This window comes from Marmota flaviventris, chromosome 10, assembly GCF_047511675.1.
Source record: "Marmota flaviventris isolate mMarFla1 chromosome 10, mMarFla1.hap1, whole genome shotgun sequence".
NCBI classification, from domain to species: Eukaryota; Metazoa; Chordata; class Mammalia; order Rodentia; family Sciuridae; genus Marmota; species Marmota flaviventris.
In genome coordinates this window covers 41,894,224-41,920,482 of record NC_092507.1, presented here as the reverse complement: position 1 = coordinate 41,920,482, position 26,259 = coordinate 41,894,224, and the positions used below count along the sequence as shown (strand labels likewise).

Below are 26,259 nucleotides of genomic sequence, written 5' to 3'. Positions count from 1 at the left end.
AAACTAACTGAGTCCCCGCCACAGTATCACTTTCCTAATATTAAACTAACACCACTGGCAGAGGAGAACCCTCACCACCCAGGCCTTACCAGGGTTTTTTGGAAGCATCTACTTGACCATTTTCTGATTCTTTCAGACTTCTTTTGCAGTTTGTTATCCAAGTAACCAAGGCAAAAATATTTAAACTACTCAGCTGTCATTCTGATATATTTTCCAGGAGTCTGAATTCTTTCTTGGAACACATTGTAGCTAGTAGCCATGTGTCAGATTTACTTGAAATATATCCAAATCCACAATATGTAGCAAGTAAACATTTACTCTCCAATAATTCTTTGTCCCTATTCAGACTACTACTTAGGGCATCAAGATTTTTAAGTTTCCCATCAAAATGCTACATCATCAATAAACACTATACCTCAAAGACAAATGGTAAGAGGAAAAATTTACCAAACAGTGTAGATGCAAATAATGGAAAGTTTTAAAAGGATATTGCAGAAGACATTCTTGTTTCCCTCCAAAGTATTTTAAAACTGAATAAATTTTATTTTTGGGGGGTGTTTTAGGTATGCTTTTTAGTACTCAGGGGAGAGAAATGAATGACTGCCAGAACTATTAACATCTGATAAGAAAACTCAATGTTGACAAAATTGGAGAAAAAGAAGCACTCTCATACTTCGCTGTTGGGAATATACATTGGTACAATCATTTTTAAAGAAAATGTGGCAATCTCTACCAATTTTAAAATACATATTACCCTTTGACACAGTGAGTCCACTGTTTGGAATTTATCCTATGGGTATAATTGTTAAAGTATAGAAAGATACAAGGATACTTATTTCAGCATTTTTTGTAATAACAAACTGGATTTAACTTATATTATGTCTATCAAAAAGTGAATGACTAGCTAAATATCTTAAAATGAGAATGCTAAGTAGACATTAAAAAGAACAGGACTGGGCTGGGGATATAGCTCAGTTGTTCGAGTGCCTGCTTCACATGCACAAGGCCCTGGGTTCAATCCTCAGCATCACAAAAACAAAGAAAAAAAGAATAGGGCTGGGGTTGTGCCTCAGCAGTAGCACTTGCCTCACACATGGGAAGCACTGGGTTCGATCCTCGGCACCACATAAAAGCAAATTAAAGACAAAATAAAGATATTAAAAAAGAATAAAGATTGGGGCTGGGGATGTGGCTCAAGCGGTAACGTGCTCGCCTGCCATGCGCGGGGCGCTGGGTTCGGTCCTCAGCACCACATAAAAATAAAATAAAGATGTTGTGTCCACTGAAAAATAAATATTAAAAAAAAAGAATAAAGATTATCTTTAAATGATAATATAGAAAGAATTTCAGATATAAATGATAAAATCAGTCTTCAATGTGATAAAATATATACTTAATCACAGAAAGATTATATAACATGTACATATGTTTTTATGTAACAATTTTTGAAAAATACAATGTTAATAGAGATTAACTCTGAGAAATAAAACAAATAGTAAATAGGAAAAGAAAGATTATTATATGTTAAAAATTTGTCACCCTGCTATAATATTAAAAGTACATAAGGGCTGGGGATATAGCTCAGTGGTAGAGCACTTGCCTAGTAGGTATGAGGCCCTGGGTTCAACCCTCAGCATCATGTATGTGTGTGCATGTGCACGTGCGCGCGCGCGCGCGCGCGCACACACACACACACACACACAGAGTAAATGATGTAGAACTATTTGTCAGTTTCTTATAAAATTAAACATACAAATGTCCTGTGATCTAACAATTCTACTCTGAGGTATTAATCCAAGATAAAGACATGTCCACAAATAGACTTATACAAAAACATTCACAGTAGCTTTATTTATAACATCCCCAAACAGAAAACATTCAAATATTTATTAACAGGAAAATGGATAAACAAACTGGCATATATCAACAGAGGAATACTATGTGGCAAGAAAAAAAACCAATGTACTGGGCCCGGGGCTGTGGCTCAGTTGATAGAGCGCTTGCCTAGCATGCGTGAGGCACTGGATTCGATCCTCAGCACCACACAAAAAAATAAACAACTAAAATAAAGATATTGTGTCCATCTCCAACTAAAAAAAATTAAAAAATAAAAAAAACCAATGTACTAATATGAGAAAAACTTGAACTTGACATTCTGCTGAGTGAAAGAAGTTAGACACAAAAGATTCTATTTCTATGAAATTCTAGGGTCAATCAAAATAATTTAGTGACAGAAGTCAAAAAGTCTTAGCCTGTGGTGGTAGAGAGTGGGGAGAAGAATTTGAGGGAAGCCAGGGGATTGCCTGGAATAGATGGATGGAGCTTTCTGGCGTAATGGAAATGTGCTTTATCTTGTTTTGGCTGGTAGTTATGTGGAGTTATACAATTGTCAAAACAAATCATCTTTTTAAAGTGTGCAATTTAATGTTTTTTAGTGTTCAGAGATAAGTGCAATTATCATCACAATCAATTTTAGGATATTTTCATCACCTCAGAAGAAACCAAAAACCCTTTACTATCACCTTCCATTGTTCCCAAGTCCTAAGCAATCACTAATCTACTCTCTATCTCTATGGATTTGCCTATTCAGGACATTTCATTAAAATGGGATCATATAATATTTGGCCTTCTATGACTACCCTCTTTTACTAGAAAAATGTTTTCAAGATTCACTTACATTGTAGCATCAATCAGTATTTCATTCTTTTTCTGGCTGAAGAATATTCTATAGTATGTATATACCACATTTTGTTTTTCCATTCATCAACTGATGACAGAAATTTGGGTTGTTTCCACCTTTTAGCTATTATAAATTTGCTAACAAACATGTCTTAATATATGAAAAAATTTTAATAAAGAATATGATATGAAAAATCATATTGCTACTAAACAGTATGATTTCTGAATGTTTCAATGGATGGCAGAACAAAAACATCTCAAAATGGCAGACAAGTTTTCTTATAATAAAAACATGTTTCAGGGGAGAAAAAAGTTTTATATCAATAATATGATGAACTGTATGCGGTATTCGTCTCCTGTTGAAACAGAGTTTTCTTGTGTGAGGAAGTACACTGTCTGAAGGAGAATTTAAGAGCCTTCTCACACACATTTGGTGACTCCACTGCCTATAACCACGCCCCAAGAATGTTTATCATTCTCCTGACTTCTCTACACCCATGAGAACAAAATCAACATTGAAGCATGACCTAATTCTCTTTTTGAGGGATAATAAAAACAGTTTAGCCTGATTACCAAAGACAGAAAATAGTTTCAAAATAATCTGTGCAGCTTTTAGCACAATATTTACAAAAAGATATAATGCCTTAAAGCTGTCATAATAGAAGGAAACTTATTCTTTACAAAATAAAGAACATTTTCCTGAAATAATTATAAATTATTTTTTTATGCTATGGTCCAGACAAGATTTTTATTACTGGCAAAAATGAACAAACAAAACAAAACAAAATAACTGTTAAGTGGATCTCCATGGCAACTTCCTTTTGTAGAGATGAGGGGAAGCGAACATTAGGAATTATTATTGTGTTCCTACTCCCTTTTGGCAGGGGCTCTGCTATATATTTTATCTGCACAGATTTCCTCATTTAATCCACAGAACAGCCTTATGTAGTAGGTACTATACTTTATTCTCATTTTACAGAAATTAGCTAGCTATGTGCTGAAGAGAGTGTGCATGTTCTGTGTGAGCAAAGAACTAAGAGTCTCCTGGTCTTTGCTGGGACTCTGTGTCTCTGTGTATGTTGGAGTACTGGGACATGCAGTTACAACTTTTACTTCTTGCTTATGCAGAGCCCAACGTGTGGATTGAAGACCTTCCCAGGTCTTTCCTGAGCATGCACACTCAAGAATTTGCTCACACAGAACACACATCTACAATCCAGGTACAGTCTTCCATATCCCTCTCCATTCACAGCCACTATTCCTAAAAACTAACTACACTATTGCTGCCACTTCCTCGCTTCTAATTCTTTTTGAATCTCATGTGCTTCCATGCAAAACATTCCCTTTAAACTGTGTCAGGATTTATAATGACTTTGTAACAGTCAAATCCAATCCAAAGGATGTTATTTACCATCTCTCTAGCCTTTCTGACTTCTCACTTCTCAAACACTCTCTTCCTTGGTTAACTGACCTTTTTCTTTATTCTTAAATGGCTCCTCTTCTCCAACTACACCTTTAATTCTTTAATGTTCACCAAAAACTAGCGGTTTATCCTTGATCTTTGTGCTAGACCCATTGGTTCTTTTCTATAATTCCTATTTATTAATATTCCCTATTTTGATGAAATATTTTCATACTTTCCTTTAGTTCTCTATATACAGTCCCCTTGGATTCTTAAAATAGTTAAAGTCTTGATTAATAAATTCAATATTTTGGCTTCCTCAGGAATAGTTTCTATTGACAGCTTTTCTGTGTATGGGCCATGCTTTCTTGTTTCTTGCATATCTCATGATTTTTGTTGAAAAATGACTTTAAGTAATATAGCTATTCCGAAAATCAGATTCTCCCCCTTTCCCGCAGTTTGTTAATTGTTTTTAGTGACTTTTAAATACTAATTCTTTAAAATCTATATTTTTTGTCAGATACAACCACTGAATTTTCTTACTGATTGAGTAGAGATTTCCTCAAATTCCTGGAACTAAGAGTCTCCTGGTCTTTGCTGGGACTCTGTGTCTCTGTGTGTGTTGGGGTACTGGGCCATGCAGTTACAGCTCCACCTTAGCCTTTTACTTCTTGCTTATGCAGAGCTCAATGTGTGAATTGAAGACCTTCCCAGGTCTTTCCTGAGCATGCACACAGTCTTCTATATTCCTAAGTCTTATGTTGGATTCTTTTCAAGGTCTCTATGGCTATTTCATTCCTCAACTTTCCTTTTAATTTTTTGGGTTAGTCTGTTGTTTGCCCCAATTGACACTTCAGAGAGCTGCACTATTAAACAGTTGTTGCTGACTGGTCTTAGCAAATGCTTCTGGAGAAAATATTCTGTATGCTGGGTGAGTGTTCATTCAGGTAAAATACAGATAAACTTTTCAAGGGGGGTTTGCCAGGAAATTGACAGGATAATGACAGTTCTCAAAGGATGGGGCTTTGAAAGAGCTTCAGCTCCATTTGGACTCCACTAGGGCTGGTGAGGCTGCTTAATTTATACCATAATTGCAAGCTGTTGGTTTTCAAGACTACCATGGAGCCGGGGAAAGGGGGGTGGTATTTTTAGTGGTATGTCCACTAAAACCTGGGAGTTTATCCTTGATCTTTGTGCTGATAAAAATGCCATGAAGCTTGCTGTTCTTACAGAGATTCAGTTCTTTGTTGTTTTAAATACATATTCCTGAGGTTATAGAATTAAATCTGGTAAATTTCCAAAGTCATCAGCAAAATTGATCAGGATAATTTATGTCAGAGTTGTTGGCACTTTTATTTTTTAATTTTTTTTGAGAGAATTTTTTTAATATTTATTTTTCAGTTTTTGGTGGACATAACATCTTTATTTTATTTCTATGTGGTGCTGAAATGTGGTGCTCGCACATGCCAGGCGAGCGCGTTACCGCTTGAGCCACATCCCCAGCCCCTGTTGGCACTTTTATAAAGGAGAGAATTTTCCAATATTGTCATTTTTGCTACTCCCAGTTAAAACACTCATTCCCCTCATTTTTAGATTTCTTTGAAAAATATCAGATTGCTTAAACCAGTAACTGTAGTAGTACACTATGGGAATTATCATATATTAAAAGTAAGTGTATGACAATAATAACATGAAGAATAGAAGGAGTAAATAGAAATAAACTGTTGAAAAAGTCTTTTTTAAAAAAATATTTATTTTTAATTGTAGTTGGACACAATACCTTTATTTTATTTAATTATTTTTATGTGGTGCTGAGGCTTGAACCCAGGGCCTTGCTCATGCTAGGCAAGCGCTCTACTGCTGAGCCACAACCCCAGACCGAAAAAGTCTTATATTAAACATGAGGTGGTTTGACACTACGTGAAGGTAGACGGAGGTAAGTTAAAAATGTATGCTGCATATCCTTGAATTATAAAAAAAAAATTAAAGAACTAATGCAATATAAAAGAGAAAATGAAATACTAAAAATCACCAATTGATCTTTAAAATGGTATTAAGAAAAAGAATCAGGGCTGGGGTTGTAGCTCAGTTAGTACAGCATTTGTCTAGCATGTGTGGGGTACTGGGTTTCATCTTCAGCACCACATAAAAAATAAATAAATAAAATAAAGTTATTGTGTCTGTCTACAACTTAAAAAAAATATTGAAAAAAAAGAGGGGCTGGGCTTGTGGCTCAGTGGTAGAACGCTCATCTCTCATGTGTGAAACACTGGGTTCAATCCTCAGTACCAAATAAAAATAAATAAATAAAAACAAAAGTATTGTGTCCATCTACAACTAAAAATATATTTTAAAAAAGAATCAAAGAAGACACAAGACAAAAATAAAACAAATAGCAAAGTGCCACATCATATTGCAACTTTCTGTGTGTTTGAAAACATATCCTTCTGTCTCTTTCATATATTTTTTTCTACTAGGTTACAAGTTTACTAAATTTGAATGATAAACAGACATAAAACAAGGTTATTTACTATAAGAAATGCACTGTACATTTTAAATTCTCTAATTTGGAATCTATAAGAATTTATAAAATTTTACTAAACTAATCAATTAATATAATGAGATGATATGAAAAAAACATAAGATTATGTTATTGCTAAAAGTTATTTTAGAAACTTCATCACACAAATTTGCCATTTTACAATTAAGAAACTAAGAGTCAAAGTGATTAATTGCCAATTGATAAAAAAAATCATATGGCCAATCAGAAGTGGAACTGTTGTAAAATACCTATTTCATACTTTCAAGTCCAGTTGTCTCAAGAGAAAATAATTTCCATGCAATGCCAACAATGCATACAGCATAAATAAATGTGCTCATTTGAATTGATTGTTGTCTAACAGGTCCAGCAAGATCTCTACTAGTTAAGTTCTATACATATCTGAAAATGATTAAACTTTTAAAAATAGATATTGTTAATTTTAGAGTTTTAATTAATTCCAATTCTTATTGATTAATCAATATTACGGAAGTGTGCAGCAGTTAAAGAAATATCAAAAATACCATAGCTAAGAAATCAAAGTTCAGCCTATCAAGCGCAGAGAATACAAACTTACATTCAACTCAAGGAAAAACACATTTATGGCAAAAATAACAAACACTTATGAAATCTATGTGCAATATTACCTGTAGCTCCCAGTGGGTGTCCTTTTGAAATCAATCCACCACTAGGATTTATGACCCACTTTCCTCCATAAGTGTTATCTCCTCTATCGACCAGTATTCCACCTTTCCCTATGAAAGGAAAAATTATAATCACAAATGTTAAAAATAACACTGGAACAAATGGCATGGATTTTTAAATATCCACATAGCCAAGAATTTCTTAGACCTAGCATGTCTTAATAACTTAACAATTTTGTAGGAACACTTCTAAAAGTTAAGTAATAAATATTGAGCAATAAAGGCTTATCTTTTCAGAACATGTCCTGCATGAAATAAAGCTCCTATTAGTTCCTAAGAGCTCTCTGGCTTCCAAAATTGTTCCAAATATAAAAAAGATTCAAAAAACCAGAAGAAAAGCACTGAAATGGATATAAATACTATATGATATTACAACTAAAATAATTATAACAACTTTGAAGTTCATGTTTTCATTTCTTTCTGTTTTCAATTGTACTGCTGTGTGCTAGATAAACATTTTTAATAAAAGGAAAAACAAGAAAAAAAGCCCTCTTATGAAACTAAGGGAAATGGCTAAAAACACGTTGAGCCACAAAAATAATGTTGAAAAAAAAATCACTTCTTATTTTTGGTGGCTTCAAAATTCCTGTCAATTTCCTGCTCACTGTTTCAAGTGGTTAAGAAGCAAATCAAAGCACATACATTGTATAAAATATTATTTCAAATGATATTTCTGACAAAGTAAGGAGAAATGGGCACTCCAAAAGATGATCATAATAGCAATGGTGGTACTGTGTGAAGTAACTCAAAATCTCCTTGGGGCATTCACTGTGTTAGGTCTTGTTCTAATTATTTTCCATATATCTTTACAATTTAATCCTCTAATCCTTCATAGAACCTATGAAGTAGATACTATCATTTTCATTTTCCAAATGAGGAAACAGTCAAGGTAAGAACAACAGACAGGAAAAAAAAAGGCATATCTCTACTGGTAAAATAAAGTATACCAATCACAGAATTCAAATGACCAATACTTCTAAACTGCTTCTAAATCTAGATTATAGATTTTAAAATCCCATTGGGTCTGGGAGTGTAGGTCAGCGTAGAGCAGTTGCCTCACATGCTTAGGCACTCTTTCTATCTCTTGATATGTTTCTGACTTAGAACCTGCTACAAGGCCCGAGTCATCATAGATATTCTACCTGTTATCGCTGTTTTCACAACTGTTAATGTTGTTACTATACCAAGTCAGGGCAGACTAAATAAAACCTAACCCCAATAAATAAAAATTTTACTACATGTTTTTTCCAAAATATATACAAACCTGTAAAATAGTAATAGATTGTTAAAAGATTTTAAAAGACTGTATTGAACTTAACAACTAAAAGATAAAGTACTAAAATTACCACTCTGACCTACCATGGAAAGAGGAAAATATGTGCACACTTTTGGAAAATAATTATTATGACTATTATGTGCCAAAAGTAACCTGGGAACTAATGGATACAATGTGACCAAAACAGACAAAACTATGTGCTCTCATGGAATTTAATTTATGATAGGAGAGGAGTGAAGAAAAGAGAGACAATGTGTAAAATAAATACATAGAGTGACTGAAGTGCCATAGAAAAAAGAGGCAGGAGGGGCTGGGGTTGTGGCTCAGCAGTAGAGCGCTCGCCTAGCATGGGCGAGGCCCTGGGTTCAATCCTCAGCACCACATAAAAATAAGTAAATAAAATAAAGGCATCCATCTACACATAAAAACAAATATTAAAAAAAAAAGAAAAAAGAGGCAGGAAAGGGAACTTAGGAAGTGCTGGGACTGGGATGAAGGGACTAAGGGAACAAATCATAGGGTATCTGGAACAAAGGCCTGAAGAAAGGAAGGAGTCCAGAGCACTTGAAGGAGATTGACATAGCAGCAGGAGAGTAGAATCAGAGAGAAGTAGAAGAGGTTGGAGAGCTGGGAGTGGGGATTCCAGAGATCACATTTGGCTCATGCATCAGGGTAAGATAAGAAACTACAGGGTTCTGAACAGGGGACCAACACTGACCTACTATACTGGGTTCAGTCTAGTGAAGAGACTAAGGAGACAATGTGGATGCATGAGACTAGCTGGGAGACTACTATAATAATCTGAGTAAGAAACAAAGCTGGTGGTGACGAAAAGTGATGAGGTTTGGTCAAACCCTGGATTTATTCTGAAGGGAAAATCCACAGCCAACATGACTTGGAGATAGATTCAGTGGAGGCTGTGAGAGAAAGAAAGGACTCAAAAATGATCCTAAGTTTCCAGTTTGGTTAATTGGAGGATAAGGAAGATTGAGGGAGGAGGAAGTTTGAAAATATCAAGAGTTCAATTCTGAACTTAGGTTTGAGATGCTTATGAGACATCAAAACAAACAAACAAACAAACAAAAACCTTGAAAAATAGGTAGCTGGATACCTAAATCTAGAGCTGCAGGAGGGAGACAGAACTAAGATATACACATACTGGATGCTTAACCCTGAGACTGGGTTCCAGTTCTGCTATGGCAGCATATGATCCCTTCAGCCCTTTTCTCCCACTGATCACAATTGTAAACACTGGCTAAAATAATAAAACAACTACCTGAGAACTCTGAAAAGTAAACAAAAGCAGGGGGATTACAGGAGGAATTATAGTGGAGAAGCCACTGCACCAGGGTGAGTTCCTAGCTATCGTTCATGAGACTCTTTCTTAACAGCCGTGCCCAGGATGAGCATGGTCCTGGAACAGCACTGTAAGCAAGGGCGACCATGACTCACCAAAGGGAATCAGTCAATGGATCTATATGGTCACTAGATTTCTCCATTTCATGTGAAATGGTGTAATTTTAGCTCAAAGGAGACTATGAAAGTTAAATACACATACTATGACCCTTATAGCAATGGTTCTAACTGGGTTAGATTCTGCCACCAGGAGACATCTGGCAATGTCTAGAAATATTTTTGGTTGTTACAACTGTGGGGGGAGTTGCTACTGGCATTTAGTGGCTAAGAGGCCAAGAATACTGCTGAATACCCTAAAATGCACAAGCCAAATCACAAGAATAATAGAGCTCAAATGTCAACAGTAATGAGGTTGAGAAACTTTGCTCTATAGCAACTACTGGTTAAAAAAAAAAATACAAAGAGATATAGCCAAAAATACCAACACAGGAGAATGGAGAACTCTGGAGGAGGAGAACAAAGGAACAGAAAAGACAAAAAGAAAACAGATAATCAAATGGTCGATCTAAATTCTACTGTATCAATAATTACATTATATGCTGAAGGTCTCAAGTTAGCACTGCACAACAGAAATATAATGCAAACAAAACCACATATGTACTTCGTTAACATTTTAAAATTTTGTTTTTCAAAAGACATTATTAATGAAACAAAAGGCAAGCCACAGACTAGGAGAAAATGTTCACAATGTACATTTATCAGACAAATGACGGATCCAGTTTTAATTTTTATCTATATCTATAGTTATGAAAACTTTTACAACACAATAAAGACAAATAACCAACAACCAAAGGGCAAAGATTTGAACAAATACTTTATAAAATAAGATACATGAATGACCAGTAAGCATATGGAAAGATGTTCAATATCATTAGTTATCAGAAATATGCAATTAAAACAAAAATAAGATACTACTATATACTCTTTAGCATGACTGAAATTTTAAAAACTGATTATGTCAAATGCTGGCAAGGAAGTAAAACAACTAAAAGTCTAATATACTGCTGGTAGGAAATGAAGACAGAACATTTAGATTCTACCAACATTTTTTTTCATTTTCCTTTGTGCAAATATTTATTCATACATAATTAGAAAAACTTGAAGCATATTATACCATTTTTAAAATTTAACAGTAATTTGGATAACATAAATTATTGACTTGGATAATATAAATTATTTGTATACTCTGTTATTTCCGTGCTGGTATTGTCTAAGACCACAATGTTCTAAAAAGTCCAGTACCAAACCTGCTTATATTCACTCTGCACAGTGCAGTGGTGGAGCCAATGTGGAAACAAAGGTGGATTATTCTGTTTAATGGTGAAAGTGAAGCTTTCTCAGTGAAAGTTACCCAATTAATCTGCCTTCTTCAAAGATACTACCTTCTGGACAGAGTCCCAGTGCTTCATAAGTAAGGAGCTCATTCACAGAAAAGCAATCATGAAGTTCAATTACATCAATATCATTTGGTCTCAGGCCAGATTTCTCATAGCATTTTCTGGCAGCTTCTTTACTCATATCATAGCCAACCTAAAACCAAAATCATGTATAAATAAATTAATGCAACAAACTGGGATTTTTAGGTTAGGAATTTTAACAAATTAATTATGTACCATGCATGGTGGCATGTACCTGTAATCCCAGCAATGTGGGAGACTGAAGCAAGGGAATTGCAAGTTCCAGGCCAGCCTTGGTAACTTAGGGAGGCCCCAAGCAAGTTAGCAAGACCATATCTCAAAATAAAAAAAATTTTTAAAAGAGCTGGAAATGTAGCTCAGTGGCAAAGCACCACTGGCTGCAATCTCCAGTTCATCTCCCAAAGAAAAAAAAGAGAGAGAGATTAATTATAAATAATCTTGACAGCTCAGAATACCACACATATTGAAATCTGAGTTTATTCTACATTACACAAAAAGTCCAAATAACCCAGCTACTTGGGAGGATGAGGCAGGAGGATCATGAGTTTGAGGCCAGCCCGGGCAACATAGAACCTGTATATAATAATAATAATAATAATAATAATAATAATGTCCAGGAAGGAGAATGTACATACTAAATTTTATACTACAAACTATAAAACTTTAAGTAAGACATGAAAAGGACTTAGAATTCTTAGATCATATTTTATGCTGTTACAAAAACTCTATCAAATCCTAATTATAGTTGTGATAATTGAAGAGATTGTCAACACATCATTAGGAGTAACAAATAGTGAAAAATATCAAAAAACTTCTGTATGAAAATACATGATTTTTTTAGAAGATAATATAGGATTCAAACCATTATTCCAAAGTCCATGCTCTTAACCTCTCTTTGGTCTTGCATAATAAAAGAATATGTAAACTCAAATTTCATCAAGAAATAAAACTGGAATAATATAAACTATACCACAATCATTAAACCTGAATATAATTTCTACCTCTACCACAACCTAACTTTGTGATCCTGGGCAAGTTATCAGGACATTTTCAAGTTCACAGCACTGCTGTAAAATCATTTTGTATACTATAATTATCAAATAATTGCTTCTGTGGGGGAAAAGGGAGTTTTCAAATATTCAACTAACTCTAGGTCTGAATTCTTATCTTCTTTATCCATATTGCACAAAATCTTAAATCATGATTTTTGAAATGCTAAGGGCTAAGAAAGTTCTCTGGAGCCAGGCATGGTGGTACACGCCTATAGTTTCAGCTACTTGGGATGCTCAGGCAAAAGTATCACTTGAGCCCAGGAGTTTAAGGCCAGCTTGGGCAACACATTTCATTTCAGGCTGCAATTGTGGCTCAGTGGTAGGACACTTGCCTAGCATGTGCAATGTACTGGGTTTGATCTTCAGCACTACATAAAATAAATAAATAAAATAAACATATTGCGTCCATCCACATCTAAAAAATATTTTAAAATATTACATTTCAAAGCCAGAGAGAAAAAAAAAAAGAAAATAGAAGATCACAAGAAAATAGAAGGGAAATGAACAGAGGAGAAGGAAGGGATAAAAGGGAGGGATGAGGGAAGGGCATGGGGAAGTACTGGGGTATGAAATCTATCAAATTTTGCTACATCCATGTATGAACATACTACAATGAATCTTGCTTATATATATAATTAGAAATAATAATAACAATAATAATAGGGGCTGGGGTTGTGGCTCAGAGGCAGAGTGCTTACCTTGCACATGTAAGGCACTGGGTTCAATCCTCATCACCACATAAAATATATAAATATGTAAAATAAAAGTATTGTGTCCATGTTCAACTAAAAAAATTTAATAATAATAATAATAATAATAATAATAATAATGATGATGATGGAAGGTAGATCAGTAGAGAAAGGAAGCAGATGGAGGAGGAGAAGGAAAGGAAAAATACTGGGGAAGGAGACTGATTAAATTATGTTATGTGCATGTACAAATATGGCATAATGAATCCAAACATTTTGTATAATTATAATGCATCAACAAAATATACTTAGAAAGAAATTTTTTAAAAAGACTACAGTTCGGAAAAAGAAAAGAAAGAATCTCTAGAAACCTCCTTGTTTTCCCCATAACACTGTAAGATCGAAGTTCAGTCAACTCAAAACAAAAATAAGCAGCACTCCTAGTTAGTTAAAAGTTATCATATTCATGGTTCCATCATAAGAAGCATCTATTCTCGTCAATTGTTTTCTCCCAACAGATCTTTTTTTCCCCGTTTTTCTTTTTGTAGTATTAGGGATTGAAACCAAGGCTCTCTACCCACTGAGCTACATTCTCAGCCCTTTTATTTTTTATTTTGAGATATTAAATTTCCAGGTTGGACCTGAACTTGCAATCGCCCTGCCTCATTCTCCTTAGTAGCTGGAATTACAGGCACATGCCACCACACTCAACTTCTTAACAGAATCTTAAGAATGGGTTATAGATCTTTCAATTGTGTTCGCAGCCGCCGCTCTCTAACGCCAGTGCAGCCTCCAGCTCGCTGAGCTCCAGCTGAAGGAGAAGGGGGTAAGGTAAGTAAGGCGGTCTCTCTATCATGGCTCATACAAAGCCGACTGCCTGCAAATCTACGGGTGGTAAAGCACCCAGGAAACAACTGGCTACAAAAGCCGCGCGCAAGAGTGCGCCCTCTACTGGAAGGTGAAGAAACCTCATCGTTACAGGCCTGGTACTGTGGCACTCCGTGAAATCAGAAGTCCACTGAAATTCTGATTTGCAAACTCCCCTTCCAGCGTCTGGTGCGAGAAATTGCTCAGGACTTCAAAACAGATCTGCGCTTCCAAAGCGCTGCTATTGGTGCTTTGCAGGAAGCGAGTGGACCTTTTTGAAGACACCAACCTGTGAGCTAACCATGCCAAACGTGTAACAATTATGCCAAAAGACATCCAACTAGCTCGCTGCATATGTGGAGAACGTGCTTAAGAATTCACTATGATGGGCTGGGGATGTGGCTCAAGCGGTAGCGCGCTCGCCTGGCATGCGCAGGGCACTGGGTTTGATCCTCACCATCACATAAAACAAAATAAAGATGTTGTGTCCACCGAAAACTAAAAAATAAATATTAAAAAAATTCTCTCTCTAAAAAAAAAAAAAAATTCACTATGATGGGAAACATTTCATTCTCAAAAAAATTTTTTTTCTCTTCTCCCTGTTATTGGTAGTTCTGAACGTTAGATTTTTTTTTTTCCCATGGAGTCAAAAAGTACCTAAGTATATGACTCCAAGTGGAAAAATAGGGGACAGAAATCAGGTATTGGCCGTTTTTCCATTTTCATTTGTGTGTGAATTTTTAATATAAATGCGGGGATGTAAAGCATTAATGCAAGTCAAAAATGTTTCAGTGAACAAGTTTCAGCAGTTCAACTTTATAACAATTATAAATAAAACTGTTAAATTTTTCTGGACAATGCCAGCATTTGGATTTTTATAAACAAGTAAATTTCTTATTCACAGTAACTAAATGGTGTTTGTAGCATTTTTATCATATAGTAGATTCCATCCAATCACTATACTTTTCTAACTGAGTTGTCCTACATGCACGTACATGTTTTTAACGTTGTCTGTCTTCTGTGCTGTTCCTGTAAGTTTCCTATTAAAATACATTAAACTATACATTAAAAAAAAGAATGGGTTATAATAGCTGGTTTCAGTGGTAAATCCCCGTCACCCCCTTGACTGAGGAGGCTGAAGCAGGAGGATAGCAAGTCCAAGGCCAGCTTCTGCAAATTAATGAGACCCTATCTCAAAACAGAAAATAAAAAGGGTTGGGGATGTAGCTCAGTGGTAGAGCACCATGGGTTCAATTCCTAGTAACACATACACACACACACACACACACACACACACACAGAATGGATTATAATATTAAAATTTCTACCTTTTTTTGGGGGGTGGGGTATGGTATTAGGGATTGAACCCAGGGCCTTGGACACACTAGGCAAACCTTTCTACTTACTGCACCACATTCCCTGTCTTTTAAATTTTATTTGAAGACAAGATCTTGCTAAGCTGCCCAGGCTGGCCTCAAACTTGCAACTGTCCTTCCTTAGCCTTCTAGATGAAATTTTCATAAGTACATAACTTCCAAAGCTAATGACAATATAATATTGCCTCAAAATTTTAAATAGAATTTCCTCAACTGGATTAATAAAACAGAATTTCAAACATACCACTTTAATAACACTTTCTTCATCAAATGTACTTGGCAAATCGGTCACCATCTCCTGTGCCAAAATTTCCACAGCTTTGGATTGCAGTCCGTACTTCTGTACAAATCCTTCACTGGCCAAAATTGCTGCTGCAGCACCATCTGAAGTGGGACTAGAAGGAAGTAAAAATAAATAATTATTTATACCAGCACTACCTCAATTGTAAGATTTGAGACTATACAAGAAGAAAGGTCAAGTATTTTTGCTGGCCAGTGCACTATCTCTTTTATGATACTGACAGTTTAAAAAATCATATATGCTGGAAGAACTGAACTTCCAACAAGACCTTAAATGTTATCATGCTGGAAGAACTGAACTTCCAACAAGACCTTAAATGTTATCAGTCACTGCTTGGTCTCTAGAATATCTCCCAAAAAGTTTTCTTTGCAAAGAATCCAGGATTTGCCCCTGCAGTTACATAAGGCACTGTCTGGTGATCTTCTGAAGAGTGAGTACAAAGGTTATTTTATCTTAGTACAATAAAGATTCTACTATAACCCTAAATAGTTCCAATGTTGCTACCTCTGAAATAGCTCAGTACAAAAATCTTTTCAGAAACTGGGAAAGGAGAAAACAAGGGGAAAGTCCATAGTTAGGACTCTTAGTTATAAGAGTCATAGTGAAGAAAATATCAGAAAGTCCATAGTTAAGACTCTTGAGATCTCCTCAAGAATATATCTTTTTTCCTTAGCGCATACTGTAAAGCTAGGTTGCAAACACAGGAAGCCCTCTGTGAGTTCAGCAGGGCTTTCTAAATGGGAAGACCCTCAGATAGCAACAGATAAAAGCTGGCCCAACTTGTTCACCCGCATCCCAGCCAGCATCTCCAAAGCAAAGCCAGGTGTATACAAGGACACAGGCAAGAGCTATTCAACATTCACTCAATCTTCTAGAAAAGAGATCACATCAGGCAGTTTGCAAGTTGCCAATATTATCATTATTAGAGCTATGATTTTTGTTTTACTTCTACTCTTACCTACTATTACTCAATAAAATTTCCTGTATTAGAAGTCTATAGCAGGAAAAACAAAATGTTCAAGGAAAAAACCTCGGGACTCCACTAGCCTCCTAAGCCACATTTTAGTGAATAAATATAATTAAAACAACCAAAGTGGGCAGAAGTTAGGAGAGAGGGAAGAAGTAAAACACAGTTTTTCAAAAAGGAGTCAGTCTGTCTCTGGACAGGAACAGGAAGTGAGTATTCTAGTGAAGGACCCAAAATGGAACCACTTGTAGGAATTCTGTAAAATCTACACCCAGATACAGAGCCTAAGATTTAACCACAGAGAGATGAGCAGGGAGAGGAACAGCTACATCTATCTATTAAATGCTAAAATGTGTTTTTCTTACCAACATTGTAAGACAGTCAAAAACTCAAAAATGCTTCGAGATGCCATCACTTCATCTAAACTGTATTCATCTTGAAATTGGGAATACCTAAATACAAAATAAGTAGTTACAAAATGTGAGGCAGCGATTACAATTTTTGTTGAAGATGTCTGGGTCCAGAGTTACAGAGAGAATAATCTGTGAATATTCTTTTCACAGCCAAAGACAAACTTTTATGAATAGTTTCAACCTTGAATAAATAAGTCATTTGAGCTCTATAAAATAAAAAATCCCAACTCCAAAATATCCAATAAAATCTCTGGACATAGAAGTTTGGTGAGGCTTCCTAGTTGAGAAACACCTGATGTGCCAAAAGATAAAGTGCCCTGTTGCCACAGGAAGAGGACATGAAAGTTCTGCATTGGAACCCTCCCAGACTCTACCCTACATGCTTCTTTATTTGGCTGTTCCTTATTTCTATCCTTCATAATAAAACTATAATGGTAACTAGAATGCTTTTCTAAATTCTATAAGTTATTCCAGAGAATTATCAAGCCTGACGAGGTCATGGGAACCCCTGGATTTGTAACCAGTCAATCAGTGGTGTAGATGGCCTGTCCACCACCTGCAGCTGGTGTCTGAGGTGAGGGTGGTCTCATGGAGGATGGAGGCCTTAATTCATGCGGTCTGCATAAACTCCAAGTGGAACATGGCAGATTTGAGTAGCAGTACACTCAGCTAGTGTTAGACCTGTTGAGGGTTAAAACAGAATTGCACAATTTTTGCTGGCAAATTATACAATATTGATTCCTTAAAAGCAAAATTAAATGATGTGCAACTCAACCCTCTTTTGTGGTGATACTATACAAGTACATTTAATGAAGGCTAATGGAGCTCTTAAGTAAATGTAAGTTCTCCAAGTTCTAAAACTAAAACCTGTAATAATTTTTTTTAATCTTTATTTTTCAGTTGGTCGCAATATCTTTATTTATTTATTTTTATGTGGTGCTGAGGATAGAACCCAGGGCCTTGTACGAGCTAGGTGAGTGCTCTACCACTGAGCCACAACCCCAGCCCCTGTAATAAATTTTTGATTCTTAAAAAACATATTTCCTATGCCAGACATCATGGCACACACCTGTCATGCAACTACTTGGGAGGCCAGGGCAGGAAAACTGCAAGTTTTAAGCCAGCCTTGGCAACTTAGCAAGTCCCTGTTTCTCAAAATAAAATATTTTTTAAAAGGTCTAGGGATATAGCTCAGTAGTAGAGCTGTAGCCTAGCATGCACAAGGCCCTAGGTTCAACCCCTGTTTCTGCAAAACACACAAACAACAACTAAAAAACACATTACCCTTCCATGACTGCTAAGAAGGAAATTTACTTTTATTCTCTTTGGCTCCTCTAACAATATAATCATATGGCTTCAGAAGCCACCCTGGAGAAAATAGTAGCAGAAAGATAAATTACAAAGGAGTTTATAAAAGCAAATGTCAACTCCTGGGGAAATTAACAAGCAATTCAAAATTTTAGAAAATAAACCAGTGGCACATGACTATAATCCCAGCTATTCAGGAGGTTGACACAGAAGAATCACAAGTTTGAGGGCTGCCTCAGCAATTTGTGAGAACCTGTCTCAAAAAGAATTTTTTTTTAAAGAGAGAGAGAGAGAGGAGATGAGAGAGAGAGAGAGAGAGAGAGAGAGAGAGAGAGAGAGAGAGAATTTTTTAATATTTATTTTTTAGTTTTCAGCGGACACAACATCTTTGTTATGTGGTGCTGAGGATCGAACCCAGGCCGCACACATGCCAGGCAAGCGTGCTACCACTTGAGCCACATCCCCAGCTCCTCAAAAATTTTTAAAAAGGGGAATTGAAGATGTAGCTCAGTGATAGAGCACCCATGAATTCAACCCTCAGTAACATACAAACAAAAAAATTTTTAGATAATAAAGCCTGCATAACTTAAGTGTATATACTAGTGTCTGCACTTTCACTTGCAGATGGAGTTAACAGTAAACCAACTTTCAAAAACCATCTTATTTGGGCCACATACTGTGCTAGGCACCAGGCACATGTTTATAATCCCTACCCTCAAGGAACTCAACATGATTCCATGGCAAAGAAATATATAATTCGAATATGTATAACAAATGTTATGCTAGAAATGTTATATGGGGTGCTGTGGGAGCACAGACACGCTTCATATATCAGAAGGTAAATAAGAAGTGGGAAAGAAAGAATTCCCGACGGAAGTAGCAGCACAGGCAAAGCCTCTCCAGGGGAAATAGTCTACTGGAGCAAGGGCATAACGTGTGGAAGAGAATGTGGAAGCAAGGCAAAGAAGATGGGACGCGAGAAATGAACAGGGATTAAACCATGCAGCCCAGTTATGATGTTTACATTTTATTTTGAAAACACAGAGTAACTACTAAAAGATAGTTAATCTGAAGTGTGACATGACCAGATCGGTATTTCTGCAAGAGGTTGAGGCATGGGAAAGTGATGGTAAAAAGGCATTACCAAGAGCAAGTAAAGACTGGGGCAAATACTTAAGGTAAGAAATGATAAGGCCCACCAGGCCCAGCAGCACATAGTTTGTAATCCCAGCAATATAGGAGACTGAGGCAGGAGGATCACAAGTTTAAGGCCAGCCTCAGCAATTTTTTAATTCAAAAAATAAAAAGAACTGGGTATATAGCTTAGTAGTAAAGCACCCCCGAGGTCAATTCCCTGTACTGAAGAAAAAAGAAAAAAGCAGGGGAGAGGCTGCAAACTGGAAATGAAAGATGGAGAGAAAGGATAAATTCAGAGATAGCAAGGGGGGCAAAATCTCTAGGACTTCAAACCACTACATATGGGACACTGAGGGGAACGGCAGACGCAAACATGACTTCTCATTTTCTATCTTGGATGACTAGGTGTATACTGATGTCATTTGCTAAGATGCAGAACAATGAAAGGGAAACAGGATTGAAGGGAAATGACAAATTCTGTATGAACATGTTGATTTGTAGGCACCTGTGGGACATCTGAGGCGACAACCAAGGGAAAGTTATAGACACAGGTGTGAAACCTCAAGTGACACAGGCTATCCCTAATCCTTATCACCAATTCTCACTATATTCTTATAATTGTTAAGAAAATGCTTGAGAACAATTTCTTAATTCAACCTTATATAGGAATATGTGCCAGAGTATCTCTAATGACTGGTCAGCAAGCCCAGAATTCTCTTTATCACTAGTCAAGTAAAACCGAGTACAAGAAGTTACCATCTAAAATTTCTGAAACAAACCCAAAAGGCTCTTCTGGGCTGCTTCAAAGACTTTTTATTTTTTTAAGTTTTAGTTGTTGATGGATCTTTATTTTATTTATTTGTATGTGGTGCTGAGAATCAAACCCAGTGCCTCATGCATGCTAGGCAAATGCTCTACCACTGATCACAACCCTTGCTTCAAAGAATTTTAAATGATAAAAATGACATCCAGTGGGTAGGGTTGTGGCTCAGCAGTAGAGTGCTCACCTCACATGTGTGAGGCCCTGGGTTCTATCCTCAGCACCACATAAAAATAAATAAATAAAATAAGGATACTGTGTCCAACTACAACTAAAAATAAGAATAATAAAATGATATTCAGTAATAACATATGTCAACCTGGTGCAGTGGGCAGGAAGATGACAAGTTTTGAAGCCAGCCTCAGCAATTTAGCAAGACTATCACAACTTAGACCCTGTGTCAAAAAGAAAAAGGGGTAGGGGACTGGGGATGTAGCTAAGCAGGAAAGATCTCCTGGGTTCAATTCCCAGCCCCCCCCCCCAAAAAAAAAGGAAGAAAAAAGGAAATCTTTAAAGAAAGAAAAATCTTTAATCTTTAAAAAAAGAAATAATGTCTGCCTATTCAACATAATTGACAATTTATAATATGTAACAGAAGATCCATGGGAACAAGAAACTCATCTGTGTTATCACCAGTAGCTAGAGCAATGTCTTATATGTAGTGGGCTACTGAACATATATTTGTTGAAAAAAAATCCTTAAGAGAATATATAAAAAGTAGATAAATGAGTGCCTGGTCAGGCAAGTAATGAAGCCAAAGAAAGACTTAGAAGCTCTAATTCTTTGGGTAAAGTGAAGAGCTACTTTTTAAGCCTCAAACTGCAGTGCTATCCAACAGAACCAATTCCTTATAGTTTCAGGAAATCACGAAGAGTTTTTACGATTTTCTAGTTCTAAATACAAAGAAAACCAATTCTAGACCATATTTATGGGCTTAAAACTGCTCATCCTAATTCTACTATTCAATAACCGCAAAGTTTCATTGCACATTTAAGTACCCTACTGGATCCTATAAACACCAAGATGAGACACATGGCTGCTTGAGGATCATCATCATCAGAGGAAGACTCACAGGTAACTAAATGTGATGTGTCAAAACAGAAGTATTCAGAACAGGCAATGAAGCTCTAAGAAGGTGTTAAGAGAAGCAATGAGGGCTGTAGTTGTGGCTCAGAGGTAGAGTACTCACTTAGCATGCGGGAGGCACTGGGTTCTATCCTCAGCACCACATTAAAAAAAATAAAAATAAAAATAAAGATATTGTGTCCACCTATATATAACTAAAAAATAAATATTTGTTTAAAAAAGAAGCAATGAAATTCAGGCTGAAATCTTTGAGATCTTACATTTGCTTTTTAAGTACAAAGTTGGATATTACACAATAGGATAAACCAGATTTCTTATAATCTCATATCTCTGAAATACTTACGGGTTATTAACTGAATGTTTATGATTTTTCCATCCAATTTTTGCAAAGTGTTCAGTTTTTGTTCCTGTGGAGAAAGAAAACATCTATTAGTGTTAATGTCTTTCTGCTGCTTATTAACAAGTGCTACAGTGGTACTTAGTGTTCTGCTGAATATTCCTATATTTCCTCCTTGCATAGATATCAGTATTTACAACTTGAACACTGATCTTCACATATACTTCTTTATAACTAAATTTGGGTATGTTTAATTAATTGAAACAACAAGAGGCATATGAGATAAAAATAATTCAAACTGCTCTATTCTCTTTAGTATAATGAAGAGTCAAATTTGAAAAACTAGAAAATTATAGTCTAAAACCACAGTGGTCTAAGTCAGGAGAGCACTGCAGCAATCCTAGAGTCTTCCAGAAACCCTGATGACCCTAGGGTTAGTGAACAACAAGTCATGCCCTCCAGGGCCTGATGAATACCTCATCATCAGGCAAAAGGTTCTTTAGAAGAATCACATCCTGACAAAAATTATGTATGCTTTTTAAATTCCTTAACAGAAAATGTGTAAATATATAACAGTGTAAAGAAAACAAGAGCAAGTACACCAATAAGGTAAAACTTGCAAAAATTTACCTCTTTTTAAAAAGAAAAAATGGAATTAAAATAGTATTTGAATTCTCCTTTGGAGTTGGAAAGGCCAACAAAAGAAAAAGTCCAGTGATTAGAATTGAAGTCATGGAATGGCATGGTAAAATAGAATGTCCCCATTTCTGTTTTATCTCTGTATTCTCCGTCAAGGAGGAAGATTTTTCAGGCCAGAAATGACATACATATAATTGAGCACAACTTATACCAATTCTAATAAAAAGAGAAGAAGATAACACCAAAACAACAAATAAGCCAATCAATGGGAACAAGGAATTGAACAGACACCTCTCAGAAGATTTGAATTATTCAACAAATATATGAAAAAGTGTTCAACATATCTAGCAATTAGAAAAATGCAAATCAAAACTACTCTTAAGATTTCATTTCCCTCCAAGTGTTGACGAGGATGTGGGGAGAAAGGCACACTCATACATTGCTGGTGGGACTGCAAATTGGTGTAACCAATATGGAAAGCAGTATGGAGATTCCTTGGAAAACCTTGACTGGAACCACCATTTGACCCAGCTATCCCACTCCTTGGTCTATATCCAAAGGACTTAAAAACAGCATCCTACAGGGACATAGTTGCATCAATGTTCATAGCAGCACAATTCACAATTGCTAAATTGTGGAACCAACCTAGATGCCCTTCAGTAGATGAATAGATAAAGAAACTGTGGTATATATACACAATGGAATACTACTCAGCATTAAAAGAGAATAAAATCACAGCATTTGCAGGTAAATGGATGAAGTTGAAGAATATTATGCTAAGTGAAGTAAGACAATCCCAAAAAACCAAATGCCAAATGTTTTCTCTGATATGAGGATGCTGATCCATAATGGAGATGGGGTGGGGGAACATGGGAAGAATGAAGGAACTTTAGATAGGGGAAAGGGAAGGGAGTGGATAGGGAGGTAGGAAAGATGGTGGAATGAGAGACATCAATACCCTAAGTACACGTATGAAGACACAAATGGTGATGCTCTACTTTGTATACAATCTGAGACATGAAAAATTGTGCTCTATATGTGTACTATGAATTGAAATGCATTCTGCTGACATGTATAACAAATTAGAATAAATAAATAAATTTTTAAAATTAAAAAAAAGAGAAGAAGGTAGATTCCACACTGGTGATCTAATAACAATAAGAGTGGTGATATAGATGTCAACATGAGTTCAATTAAGGACAGGCCAAGCTGAGGGCAGAAGGATCCAGAGTTCAAAGCCAGCCTCAGCAAAAGCGAGGCAATAAGCAACTCTGTGAGACCCTATCTCTAAATAAAATACAATATAGGGCTGGGGATGTGGCTCAGTGGTTGAATGCCCCTAAGTTCAATTCCTGATTACCGCCCCCCCAAAAAAAGAACATGTTAATATCTTTTTGTGATTTAACTGAATGCTAACTGAAAGGAAACATCTTATCTGACTATTAACAAGACAATTAACTAAGTTCTTCAAGACATCTTTTTCAACAAGAAAATACTGTAGTGTGTGTTTTGTTGTGTTTGTATTTTAATTATTTTTGGTGTTTTTTTTTTAATGAGGGTTCTTTTGTCAAACAAGAATAGATTCCTTTACTAAGATATTTAGAGTCCTCACCATGGAATGTGCACTGTGACTTCCAAAAGGAGGATTAACATAGAAAGCATTTCCCAACCTATCTGACCCATGTCATGGTGCATCTTAGGAGCTTAGTGCCCCATGGAACACTCATTGGCAAACACAGCATTAATGAATGCCTCCACTTAAAGAAAAGCCCTAACCACTAACCTTAGCTGTGTTCTGATTAATTTTTCCAACTGAAACTAAATTAGAAGATTAAAATGACACTCACCAAACCTGAAGCTTGAAGGAAATGCTGTAATAATGAATTCAACTAGATTTCAGCAGGATTTATCAGTGGAATGGACCAAAATATAAATTAAATGCCCAGTTCTGTTCTTAAGTCTCCCCCTACCAAAACAAACAAACAAACAAAAAAGCCCTGGGAAAAGAAACAACTATGAGACACACTCTGAGGTTCTGTTCAACTACAAGCTCAATGAGATTTAACAGAATGATGTGGCTCCCAGAAAGGCTTACATATGGTCACGGCATGGAAATTAGGTGATGGGTCATGAAACAAATCTAATAGAGACAAGAGAAGAGGCTAAATTAAGCAGAGTTAGGCTGGCTTCATATATTTGAAAGGCTTCTGTGAGTCTCAGAAGATAGAAAGAAGGCCATAGGTATAAACTACAGGTGAGAGATTTAGGTTTTGGGAGGAGGGGATAAGGGAGAAAGGAAGAAGGAGGAAGGAGAGAGAAAGGAGAAGGAAGAAGTGAGAAGGAGAAGAAAAGAAGAACTGTTATAACTGGAATCACCCCAAAAATGAAATTAGTAACCTCAGCTGGTTGAAAACTTCCTTGTTATAGGGAGCACAAATATTTTATTCTCTCTCTTGGAAGATTCACAAGCAATTTATGCATGGATTGGTAGGAAGAAAGGCTGCTAAAACTATATAAAAGCACTGGGCATAATATCCAACCCAAGAGATATTCAGTAAGTGCTGATATCTTTTCACTCTTTTTCTTTCTATGGGATCCAGTTAATCTATAAAACACCCCATTCCCTTGAAAAATATTCTGCTAGTTACTTATATATTTTGTAAGCCTAGGCACTAATAATAAAGGGCTTGTTAATCACTGATTCAGAACTGTCAATTAAGAGTTCTAGCTGTTCAAAGGCCTAGTATAAAAAGATTTCAGTCCCCTTGAGTCAAATTATGAAGCACAAAAGTGTGCATATTCTATCAGTTGGTAGAGTGCTTGCCTCGCATGCACAAGGCCCTGGGTTCAATCCCCAGCACTACAAAAATAAATAAATAAATAAATACCTGAAAAAAAGTGTGCATATTCTAATGACTTTAAGCTTCCACAAACTTTCTTATATATTTATTCAGAGTGTACATTCATAAACAGTAATTTCAAATGATAACCTAAATACAATACAATTCTACAATTCATTTGGAAATCTGTTGAAAAATAATATTTCAACTAAAATAACACATATTTTTATTTCAAATTTTGGTGTAGAAAAATTTCCAACTAGTCCAAGTAATGTGAAACTTGAGAAAATATAATCTTTTTTTTTCATTTTTAAATAGCCTACTTCAATTTTAGCTCTAGTGACTCCACATATAAAATATGAATGTATTATTGCTCACATACCTCATTTGAATAACATTAATATTTTCATATTGTTCAAATATATAACATCTAAGTTTTGTTCTGTAACTTCAGGTCAAAGTTGGGTTAATAATTTTGCATGCAACTACATTCAATGTGCCTCATGGATTATGGACTCCACAGCGTTTATTTCAATTTTTTTATGTTTTCATTAATGCATGATGGTTATCCTAATATTGAAGTTCATTTTGACATAAACATACACACATGGAATTTAATTTGCTCCACTTCAGTCCCCAGTACTTTGCTCCTCCTCTCCCACCTTCCTGTTTTCTCTCATTTATCTTTTTTAAAAATTTTGGTTTGTTAAATATGACAACAGAATGCATTACAATTCTTATTACACATATAGAACACAATTTTTCATATCTCTGGTTGTACACAATGTAGAGTCACATCCTTCATGTCTTCTTACATGTACTTAGGGTAATGATGACCATCCATTCCACCATCTTTCCTAACCCCTATGTCCTCTCCCTTTCCCTCCCTCCCCTTTTCCCCTTTGCCCTATCTATAGTTCATTTAATCCTCCCACCACCACCCCCACAGCATATTATGGATCAGCATCCTTAAATCAGAGAAAATATTTGGCA

General features: G+C 35.9%; 1 protein-coding gene across 1 annotated transcript in view; it reads right to left on the bottom strand.

The window, feature by feature from the left end:
* Scp2 (sterol carrier protein 2) overlaps positions 1–26,259 on the bottom strand; it is a 107,108-nt gene that overhangs the window by 43,979 nt on the left and 36,870 nt on the right. Inside the window, exons 7-11 of the mRNA XM_027945011.2 lie at positions 21,794–21,857; positions 17,052–17,138; positions 15,663–15,813; positions 11,399–11,546; positions 7,268–7,375 (exon numbers count right to left, since the gene is read on the bottom strand). Coding sequence (XP_027800812.1) covers positions 7,268–7,375; positions 11,399–11,546; positions 15,663–15,813; positions 17,052–17,138; positions 21,794–21,857 — 558 coding nt within the window. The remainder of the gene's footprint in view (positions 1–7,267; positions 7,376–11,398; positions 11,547–15,662; positions 15,814–17,051; positions 17,139–21,793; positions 21,858–26,259) is intronic.